General features: G+C 43.5%; 1 protein-coding gene across 9 annotated transcripts in view; it reads left to right on the top strand.

Moving 5' to 3' along the window:
• The first annotated feature begins 3,560 nt into the window (after window positions 1–3,560).
• LOC124149189 (zinc finger protein 652-A-like) overlaps window positions 3,561–12,291 on the top strand; it is an 80,568-nt gene continuing 71,837 nt past the window's right edge. For all 9 annotated transcript variants that reach the window (XM_046520614.2, XM_046520612.2, XM_046520615.2 and 6 more), the window contains exons 1-3: window positions 3,561–3,688; window positions 6,066–7,075; window positions 7,369–7,647. In XM_046520614.2, the coding sequence (XP_046376570.1) occupies window positions 6,118–7,075; window positions 7,369–7,647 (1,237 nt within the window). In that variant the 5' untranslated portion in view covers window positions 3,561–3,688; window positions 6,066–6,117. The remainder of the gene's footprint in view (window positions 3,689–6,065; window positions 7,076–7,368; window positions 7,648–12,291) is intronic.

Genomic DNA, 12,291 nt, shown 5'->3' with positions numbered 1-12,291 from the left:
AACTCAAACTGAACATTCGTTGACTTTACAGTGGTTTAACCCAAGAGAGACACGTGATCAGCATTGTACCTTAAGATAATGGGGGGCACGGGTGGTCCAGTCGTCTAAGGCGTCGCGATTCGTTGTGCAGAGTTGCGACCCTTGGGCACTCCAGAAACCTATGAGTGTGGGTTCGAATCCCGGTTTGACCCGATTATGTTTCTAGGTTTGTCAGCACCATACCCGTGCTCGTGGGTTTCACCGAAGTGGTAAATGTCTGAGACCTGCATCACTTAGGGCTTTCCTCCCACATTAAGCTGACACGCCGCGATATAACTGGAATAATGTTAAAAGTTGCGTTTAACCCAACTCACTCACTCACTCACCTTAAGATAACGTGTCAAAGACCCAAGTTAACCTTTTTCAGGTGTGTATTGCCACCAGGTATGCACTTGAAGTGCTTCTAATTGGAATGAGTAAAACAACACTACAGTCAGCAGTGTTCCGGCTATGTAATGGACTATTTGAGTCAGGGTCAGGCAAACCATTATTGTGGCAAGCATGATCCACCTTGTGGGGAACGATGATCCACCTGGTGGGGAACGATGATGCACCTGGTGGGGAACGATGATGCACCTTGTGGGGAACGATGATCCACCTCGTGGGGAACGATGATCCACCTTGTGGGGAACGATGATGCACCTGGTGGGGAACGATGATGCACCTGGTGGGGAACGTTGATGCACCTTGTGGGGAACGATGATGCACCTTGTGGGGAACGATGATGCACCTTGTGGGGAACGATGATGCACCTGGTGGGGAACGATGATGCACGTTGTGGGGAACGATGATGCACGTTGTGGGGAACGATGATGCACGTTGTGGGGAACGATGATGCACCTTGTGGGGAACGATGATGCACCTTGTGGGGAGAGATGATGCACCTTGTGGGGAACGATGATGCACCTTGTGGGGAACGATGATGCACCTTGTGGGGAGAGATGATGCACCTGGTGGGGAACGATGATGCACCTGGTGGGGAACGATGATGCACCTGGTGGGGAACGATGATGCACCTGGTGGGGAACGATGATGCACCATCAGCCTAACTCAGTAACTGCACAGTCGTCTCACAGATCCACATTTTTGTCGTCTCGTTCAACAAGCATGAAGTGCCTTTTCAGAACCAGACTCCCTGGTCAACAATAGGAAGAAACACAATTCAAAGTGAGACTTGCACATCATACTACAATCTTGTTTTATTTTAACAGACTGACAAATCAATATTGCATCACCATATTCACACCCCGGCCCTATAACGTCCAACTTGATGATGTCAAAGATAAACATGTGTTACCTGACTCTGATTATTCATTAATGCAACTTATACACACATGCTTATGTCATTTAACAGTCGCCTCTTTCTATATATTTAGTTTTAAATACCATTTGCAAAGTGAGCAGACGACAATAGACGCTAAGCCACGCCCATTGTTTCCCGCTTGCCCCATTACTCATATTTCCCACCCGACTCTTATTCACTTTCAGAAACCTCACGGCCCCGTGAAAATTTAGCTAACGCGATTTTTACAAATTTCTCCGAAGGCCCACATCCAGATAAATGCGAGTAAGTACCCTGAAACACGCTTCCTGTCATGGTCCACAAAATCCATATGCCCCTTCCAACATCCTTAAATTTTCAATTAAGGGGAATAAAATAGAAGGGGCATAACTCTTGGATTTGCCTGGTAAACTATTATCTTGCAGACTTATTGTCAAACACTACTTGAAATTCATTTCGAAATGACAACACGTGTTTCCAAATTATGATATAAAGTACGCAGTTGACACGTGCATACACCAGCCATATATTAGTATTTGATGTAGGCCCTTGTAAAGTGTACGTGTTGTGTTGAGAACTCCTCAACCGATGTGTGCAACTTTTATCTGACGTGCCGTTAGAACCGTGGAGATCCGGGTAAGAATAGGTCTTCAGCAAACCAATGCTTGCTGTAAATGGCAACTATGCTTGTAAAAGACGACTAACGGGATCGGGTGGTCAAGCTCGCTGACTTGGTTGATGCATGTCATCGAATCCCAATTGAGTGGATCGATGCTCATGATGTCAATCAATGGATTGTCTGGTCCAGGCTCGATTTAATTACAGGCCGCCGTCATGGAGATGGAATATTACTGTGTGCGGCGATAAACAACAAACAAACAAACACAATAATTGGTAATGTGACTTCTTAAAAAGAACATTCTTACTCGCAAAAAACAGGTGCGAAAATCATCCAAGCACCTAACTAACTAACAAAAGTTGTTGTTGTTAGTGACAGAGATTTACGGGCGCAGTGGGTTGGACGTTATGCTTATCACAACCATCTTGGTATTTTGGCTTCGTCTCAAGCTTTGTGATGGACAGAAGGAGAAAAACAGAAACTGGGATTTCTATAATGTTCCACGTCGCTGCACAAATTTCACGCATTATATTAATATCTTGTCAATAAGGGATGATTTCATTAAAACAATTTACAAAAAATTACAACAAAAATATACACCTGTGTATCCATAGCTAGCACTATATTACCCCAAAATGACTGACGTTCATTTCTTCATATGTTTTAACTGCTGGGCACGCTAAAACTAGACACGGAGAGCACGTTTGGCACGAATATGAATATAATGACATATATTAACAGACACTGACAGGTACAGTTATATGTCTGTAAGCTGGCTATTTCATAAGAAGTCTGGCGATGAGATTGAGATTTATTGCTGAAATGCTTTACCCCGTTTTGCCATAAACGTTTTGTTGCTTTGTATCATTTGTAGACGTTCACTTGTTAATTAGGTTTGCGATTGGGGACAGGCTCCGAGGTCTTGTGCATAGAGTCCGGAAAGCGGAAAGACGGTGGTTCGATTGAAACTGAGACTTTCTGTGGTAATGTGGTGTGATGGTATTATGGTGAGATTGAATCAAACCTGCGCTTAATATATGCCTTACAAATGTAATTTACCTTACAATAATGCGATTTTGTACATTTTTACAGTCAAGAGGATTTATTTAGAAATACAAATTATCTATGTCATCGTATCCTAATTGCGTAGATCGATGCTCAGGATGTCAGTCACTGGGTCATATGGTCCTGACTCGATTATTTACAGCCCGCCGTCATATGGCTGGAATATGGTTGAGTGTGGCGTTACACAAACACACAAGCATAAAAACTAATTTTCAAGGATGAGGTAGCTTAATTTAACAGAAGCCAAATGTAATATTAAAATTATGAAATAATATTTATATATCCGATAATAAATAAACTATGATGCAACATGTGCCTAAAACTGTTACACATTCTAACAGACGAAACAAGGACAACCACAGACATATCTTGTCTCGACGTTATAACATTGTGTACTTCCGCTTCTGCATAAATGAAGTGATAACGTCAGATATACCATTAGTATGGTGATAAAAAGAGAGATATAAAACACTCTTTCTTTGTCGTAATTTCATGGTCTCGAAAGAGTACCGTTAAATCAAATCTTGCCTTTAGCTAGTTGTCGTCTAGTAGCATGAAAACCGGCATATTATTCCCCGTTCCGTTACTCTTTTGTGTGGAGGACTGCTGAAAAGAATTTGACGAAAATGGGGGAATGCGGAGTATTCTCACGTTTAAAACCACCAAAGCATAATATTGCTCATGTAAGACCTAGTTTTGCAGTATGTTTACGTGTATATTGCTTAGTCTGTTGAGGTATAATGTCTTTTTGACGTGCATTTTTGTTAATTTTACAAGCTTTCGATTTGTTGACCCGAACGATTTTTGCAAGTGCCCGTGTGCTGATCGACTTTGTTTTCATAACTAGCTGGAATCATATTGATCTTATCAGATGGTTCTTTTTACTAAAAACGTATACTAGACGTTTAATAGATCACCCACAAAGTTTATTATATCAGCGCCAATTTTGTCAAATCGTTCATGCCTGGGCAATTGAGTCTCGGACCAGTTGTCTCCCTTCGTATATTAAATGAGGGCGCGAAGTGACTGAACCAGGATGAGAATGTAGACACAAGATACTCTATGTATTTAGACATAGCAATTTCTACCAATGTACTTGAAAAGAGCCAAAGATTTCCTTGGTTGTTCATTTGACATTACACTAACATATAGTCCTGAAACAAACATGGTAAGTGAGGTATATATGGTTAAATAAACATTATTTTGTGAAGAAACCCTAAGTATGTGGGGACCTTCCAAGTATCTTAAGCTGGAAAAGATTTAAGGAGGTGCTGTCAATCATATTCACAATGAGCAGTGATGTTTATGCAATTTATCAAATTTGTGTGTTTACTTTATCATTTTCATGATCATGATGATCTCATAAAAAATATGAATGTAAAATATAATTAGAATCAGTGTCCCCATTCTAGAGACTCTTACAGTGTCACCAATGCATGATTAATTCTTATGTTTTTGACAAATCAAGTTTAGGTGCACATTTCACTTTCTTTCCCCATAGGAATCAATTTTTTATAATATTCCCAAAAGTGCATATTGTGTCAGTGTTAATAATTATCAGAGGCCCTTGTGATTTTAAATGTATAGTGTTTGAATTGTATGCATATTATTATTTGTTAGTTCTTTGATTTAATCATCACATAAGGCCACAATGAATTAATTTGTAGATTTTCATCCACATTTTTTATAAAAACATAGGCCAGAGTTGTATTGTTCAAGACATCCATGTCCCTAAACATGCTTAACTTAATTGGAAGTGAATCCAAGCATAAACATTGATAAATGTTGATTGTCTTCAAGTAATTAAAGTGGGGATTACAGGTAGAATTTTTCTTTGAAGGTAAAATGATGTGAGGGGCATGGGGGAACAGAATGTATTTTTTTAATTTTTAATTTTTTTATTTTTGTTATGGGATTTTCATGGTTAAGACAAGAGCCCCTCCATGCTTTACTTCACACACGGCCTCATGTTGTGGTACTGATTGTTATTTGACAACAGGTTTATGTATTGTGTGAGGTAGCCTAGTGGTTAAAGCATTCATTCGGCACACCGAAGACCTGGGTTCGATTGCCCATATGGGTACAATGTGTGAATCCCATTTCTGGTGTCCACTGCTGTGATATTGCTGGAATATTGCTAAAAGCGGCGTAAAACCATACTCACACTATGTAGTGTGTGAGTCCATTAGCTTGTGCTATGCAAACAGGATGGGAACACCATGAACACATGACCTTTTTTCTGATCAAATTCTGACTGGACTTCTTTCGTAATTCCTGTTCACAATATGCAAACAGGATGATCTGGTGTCGATCGCCCGGAATACCTGTAGATTTCTCTGTGTGACTTTATTATCTGAAAATGAAAGCAGACACAAACACTCAAAAATGCAAACAGCAAAATCTAAGCATGTATGTTAGAGAGTATGTTTTTATGCTGTTTCTAGCAATATAATGGCAGGGGACGCCACAAATAGGCTTTACACATTGTACCCGTGTGGAAAATCAAACCCAGGTCTTCGGGGTGACAAGTGGACGCTTTAACCACTAGGCTACCCTACCCACCCGTATGTTCATGACGGAGCTACATTTATTTATTTAGAATTTATTTAATATAGCATCCACAATATCTCATGAAGATCCCATGCTTGTCGTAAAAGGCGGCTATGTTTGTCATTAGAGGCGACCGAGGGGATCGGTGGTCAGGCTTGCTGACTTGGTTGATGTATGTCATTGTATCCTAATTGTGTGGATCAATGTTCACATTATCAATCACTGGATTGTCTGGTCCAGACTTGATTATGGACAGGCTGCTGTCATGTAGCTGGAATCGTTGAGAGCGGGGTTAAAGAACAAACAAACCATATACTCTGACAACTTTATCATAACCTGTAGATCAAGAGGGACAATGTGATGTGAACATGGTGAAGGTTGTGGTTCTTATGTTTTGACAGGTCAACTGCAACAGTATCAAGTTTTGGAAGTTGGGAGAAACACTCCCAGAAAAAAAATATTTGTACATTTGAAAATTATGGGAATAAGCATTGATTCTCTCAATTTCAGAGTGACCTTTGACACCCGTAAGAGCACAGAGTGACTAGACGATGTGAGAACAATGAACGACGACACAACCACTCGGTTCATCGCTTCCCTTGTGAAATCTCTGCAGTCCTTGTGTCATGGATATGTGGAGTTTGAAAAGAACATTGAGATTATCGGACACATCTATCTCAATATTGACAGCCAACAGAAATATGACTATGTTGTTAATGAACAAGTGTGCAAGAATGAGGACGAGTCCCAAGCAATGTTTGTCAGCAATAGCTTCCACGCCCAGCCAGCTAGGACCACGGTGAGGACATCGAGGCAGTGCAATGCTCTTGACCTCAAGATCCAGTCTGCCAAAGACACTATAGGTATCGACCTTTCCACATTCCAGACCGATGTAGGTCAAGGTCGTTCCGCATCTCGAGAGAGTTCACAGTCGCTCTCTGCAGGATCGGAAACAGGTTCGGTATCTGGAAATGTTCCAAATCGTGAGCCAGGTACCTCCCCTTCCCTCCACTGTCAAAACCCCGAACGGTCCGTTTCAAGGCGGAAACGACATTTACATGACCTCTCCTCCAAACCCTCTCCTGACGTCTCCCCACCTAGTCGAAGCCGAGACGGGGAGAGGCGTGACCACCATGACAGTCCTTCGTTACGTTCGCAATATACTCTTGGTGCTTCTGCCTCCAAGCTGGCCCGGAGGATAAGTAATGAACTCGAGAAGCAGGGATTGGCTACCCCAGCTCAGACTGATAATGACGTTGAAATCCACACTCGATTATCTGGGTCAAACGAGACTCCATCTCGTTTTGGTCGCAATGGCCAAGGTGCATCTCAGAGACAGTTTTCAGATGATTCGTCCAAACATATAGACTCTATAAAGGATCCCCCTGAGAAGAGTGAGGGGCAGTCGTTAGCAGACAGTATTGATCTAAGCCGAGTGAAAGAGGAAGTGATTGAGGATGAGAGCCTGTTCGATCAGCTTGACTGGAACCGAGCTGCTCGCGACGCAGACCAAGAGACATGTAAGTATTCATGTGCCTGAATAATATTAACATATAGCATCTTTGGTCTGACCGTGTGTCTTGATGACTAATATGAGTGGAATTCAGGGTCTGCCAATTTTGGTCAATAGGATGTAAAATAAAATGAACATAATTGCCAAACGATTCTTAAGTTAAAGATAACTACGGTCCACATTTCCTTAATACTGATCCTACTGATACACAGTTGAAACAAAGTGTAAAGCTAAGAACAAAGAAGCATGATTGTTGATAATTTTGAGAATTGTTCCTGATTTGATATGTCCCATTTGTAGACGACCCTCAGGCAGAGGGGCACGAGGCCTCGGAAGATCAGATCGTGGCCGAAAACCTGGCGGCAGCAGCATCCTCATCCCTCTATCCAGTCATGATCCACCAGAACACTGCCGGTCTGCCCATGCCTGGCTACGGATCCCCCGTGTTTCCACAGAACTTCAATGAACCCACCCACACAATGTCCGCCAGTTCCTCCCCCATTGCTTCCACTAGCGGCCAGCTCAGTCCGGGGGCCGTCTTCGGGGCACGGCGGACGCAGCCAGGAAACTCTGGACGAGGTAGGGTCTTCTTTTCATAACAAAACTTGACCGCTGATTGGATTATGCATAGAAGAGAGGAACTCTTATGTTGTGTCCACCTGTAGGTGGTTGTACAATTGTACTGCTGTCATCTGGTTGTAAAATTGTACTGCTGCCACCTGTATGTGGTTGTACGATTGTACTGCTGTCATCTGGTTGTACAATTGTACTGCTGCCAGCTGGTTGTATGATTGTACTGCTGCCACCTGTATGGGTTGTACGATTGTACTGCTGTCACTTGTAGGTGGTTGTACGATACTACTGTTGCCAGCTGGTTGTACGATTGTGCTGCTGCCACTTGGTTCTATGATTGTACTGCTACCACCTGTATGTGGTTGTACGATTGTACTGCTGCCACCTGTATGTGGTTGTACGATTGTGCTGCTGCTACCTGTATGTGGTTGTATGATTGTACTGCTACCACCTGTAGGTGGTTGTACGGTTGTACTGCTGCCACCTGTATGTGGTTGTACGATTATACTGTTGCCAGCTGGTTGTACAATTGTACTGCTGCCACCCGTATGTGGTTGTACGATTGTACTGCTGCCACCTGTATGTGGTTGTACGATTGTACTGCTGCCACCCGTATGTGGTTGTACGATTGTACTGCTGCCACCCGTATGTGGTTGTACGATTGTACTGCTGCCACCCGTATGTGGTTGTACGATTGTACTGCTGCCACCCGTATGTGGTTGTACGATTGTACTGCTGCCACCCGTATGTGGTTGTACGATTGTACTGCTGCCACCTGTATGTGGTTGTACGATTGTACTGCTGCCACCTGTATGTGGTTGTACGATTGTACTGCTGCCACCCGTATGTGGTTGTACGATTGTACTGCTGCCACCTGTATGTGGTTGTACGATTGTACTGCTGCCACCTGTATGTGGTTGTACGATTGTACTGCTGCCACCTGTATGTGGTTGTACGATTGTACTGCTGCCACCTGTATGTGGTTGTACGATTATACTGTTGCCAGCTGGTTGTACGATTGTACTGCTGCCACATGTATGTGGTTGTACGATTGTACTGCTACCATCTGTTGAGGTTGTACGATTGTACTGCTGCCACCTGTTGAGGTTGTACGATTGTACTGCTGCCACCTATATGTGGTTGTACGATTGTACTGCTGCCACATGTATGTGGTTGTACGATTGTACTGCTACCACCTGTATGTGGTTGTACGATTGTACTGATACCACCTGTATGGGGTTGTACGATTGTACTGCTACCACCTGTATGTGGTTGTACGATTGTACTGCTGCCACCTGTATGTGGTTGTACGATTGTACTGCTGCCACCTGTAGGTGGTTGTACGATTATACTGTTGCCAGCTGGTTGTACGATTGTACTGCTGCCACCTGTATGTGGTTGTACGATTGTACTGCTGCCACCTGTATGTGGTTGTACGATTGTACTGCTGCCACATGTATGTGGTTGTACGATTGTACTGCTGCCACATGTATGTGGTTGTACGATTGTACTGCTACCACCTGTATGTGGTTGTACGATTGTACTGCTACCACCTGTATGTGGTTGTACGATTGTACTGCTGCCACCTGTATGTGGTTGTACGACTGTACCGCTGCCACATGTATGTGGTTGTACGATTGTACTGCTACCACCTGTATGTGGTTGTACTACTGTACTGCTACCACCTGTATGGGGTTGTACGATTGTACTGCTACCACCTGTATGTGGTTGTACGATTGTACTGCTGCCACCTGTATGGGGTTGTACGATTGTACTGCTGCCACCTGTATGTGGTTGTATGGTTGTACTGCTGCCACCTGTATGTGGTTGTACGATTGTACTGCTACCACCTGTATGGGGTTGTACGATTGTACTGCTGCCACCTGTATGTGGTTGTACGATTGTACTGCTGCCACCTGTATGTGGTTGTACGATTGTACTGCTGCCACCTGTATGGGGTTGTACGATTGTACTGCAGCCACCTGTATGGGGTTGTATGGTTGTACTGCTGCCACCTGTATGTGGTTGTACGATTGTACTGCTACCACCTGTATGGGGTTTGTATGATTGTACTGCTGCCACCTGTATGTGGTTGTACTACTGTACTGCTACCACCTGTATGGGGTTGTACGATTGTACTGCTACCACCTGTATGTGGTTGTACGATTGTACTGATACCACCTGTATGGGGTTGTACGATTGTACAGCTACCACCTGTATGTGGTTGTACGATTGTACTGCTGCCACCTGTATGTGGTTGTACGATTGTACTGCTGCCACCTGTAGGTGGTTGTACGATTATACTGTTGCCAGCTGGTTGTACGATTGTACTGCTGCCACCTGTATGTGGTTGTACGATTGTACTGCTGCCACCTGTATGTGGTTGTACGATTGTACTGCTGCCACATGTATGTGGTTGTACCATTGTACTGCTGCCACATGTATGTGGTTGTACGATTGTACTGCTACCACCTGTATGTGGTTGTACGATTGTACTGCTACCACCTGTATGTGGTTGTACGATTGTACTGCTGCCACCTGTATGTGGTTGTACGACTGTACCGCTGCCACATGTATGTGGTTGTACGATTGTACTGCTACCACCTGTATGTGGTTGTACTACTGTACTGCTACCACCTGTATGGGGTTGTACGATTGTACTGCTACCACCTGTATGTGGTTGTACGATTGTACTGCTGCCACCTGTATGGGGTTGTACGATTGTACTGCTGCCACCTGTATGTGGTTGTATGGTTGTACTGCTGCCACCTGTATGTGGTTGTACGATTGTACTGCTACCACCTGTATGGGGTTGTACGATTGTACTGCTGCCACCTGTATGTGGTTGTACGATTGTACTGCTGCCACCTGTATGTGGTTGTACGATTGTACTGCTGCCACCTGTATGGGGTTGTACGATTGTACTGCTGCCACCTGTATGGGGTTGTATGGTTGTACTGCTGCCACCTGTATGTGGTTGTACGATTGTACTGCTACCACCTGTATGGGGTTTGTATGATTGTACTGCTGCCACCTGTATGTGGTTGTATGGTTGTACTGCTGCCACCTGTATGGGGTTGTACGATTGTACTGCTGCCACCTGTATGTGGTTGTATGATTGTACTGCTGCCACCTGTATGGGGTTTGTATGATTGTCTTACTGTCACCAGTAGGTGGTTGTACCATTGTCCTGCTGCCTGTATCCTATGTATGTGGTTGTACCATTGTCTTACTGCCATCTGAAAGTGGTTGTACTGTTGTGCTATTACAACCTGTATTTGGAAACTTGCAGTCAGTACTCAAGGAGCTGATGTCTGACATAGTAAGGTCGTGATCCTCTCACTTAACATCACCTCTGTATACTGTTGGCCATACAGTGTCAGCAATATTTACCCTTGATGTGTAAATGAGACGTTCAGAGTCATCTCAAGTTGCAGCCAAAAGGCTTCCGTGGACATGCTACGATTGTGCCCCTGAGAACAAGTACTGGCAAGCCAGATAGATACATACACTATACATGTGTGTTGTTAGACCATATTGATGTCTCATCTAGAGATGTCAAGATTCACTAATCATGCTAATGGAGCGATGCATCACCAGTTTGCCCTGACAATACGATACACGGTACATCTAACCTTGTAGGAACTCAAGTTTTAGTTCTTTATTGATTTTCAAAAAGTAATATATACCAGGTTTTGTAGTAACCCAGTCTGATAACTATTTGGGACAGCGGTACAGCCTGTCACATTCAAAGGGATATATCTGATTACATAAACGTATCAGAACAAACCTATATTTACTAGTCATGTGAGTTAAACACAAACTGGTTGATTGCAACAACCGCTAGATACCCAGGTCACATGGAGCAGAGAAACAGGGGAAGATGGTGCAAATTGGGTACCCGATACACATGGTATTGACTCAGGTATCGCGACATGTATCGATACGTGAGGCAAGTGTATTGTGACGCTTCAGTTATCAGCTACGTGTGTGTACCTGGTACAGACGGTATTGACTCAGGTACAGATGGTATTGCGACATGTATCGATATGTGAGGCAAGCGTATTGTGACACGCCAGTCATCAGCTACATGTGTACCTGATACAGATGGTATTGTGACATGTATCGATACGTGAGGCAAGCTAATCGTGACGCTTCAGTTATCAACTACATATGTGTACCTGATACAGATGGTATTGTGACATGTATCGATACGTGAGGCAAGCTTATCGTGACGCTTCAGTTATCAACTACATATGTGTACCTGGTACAGATGGTATTGTGACATGTATCGATATGTGAGGCAAGCGTATCGTGACACTTCAGTTATCAGCAACGTGTGTACCTGATACAGATGGTATTGTGACATGTATCGATACGTGAGGTAAGCATTTTGTGACGCTTCAGTTATCAGCAACGTCTGTACCTGGTACAGATGGTATTGTGACATGTATCGATACGTGAGGTAAGCATTTTGTGATGCTTCAGTTATCAGCAACGTGTGTACCTGGTACAGATGGCATTGTGACATGTATCGATGCGCGAGGGAAGCGTTTTGTGACATCCAATGTTGAGGGACAGACATAGCTACTGGTTTGAGGCTGGTCAAGGTCTGGGACAACCTATTCCTCGCATATCCTAGTTATTTCA

The sequence above is a fragment of the Haliotis rufescens genome, unplaced genomic scaffold, assembly GCF_023055435.1.
Source record: "Haliotis rufescens isolate VD_foot unplaced genomic scaffold, xgHalRufe1.0.p SCAF_39, whole genome shotgun sequence".
NCBI lineage: Eukaryota > Metazoa > Mollusca > Gastropoda > Lepetellida > Haliotidae > Haliotis > Haliotis rufescens.
The sequence above is the reverse complement of the archived record's forward strand: the minus strand, read 5'-3'. Positions and strand labels throughout refer to the sequence as shown.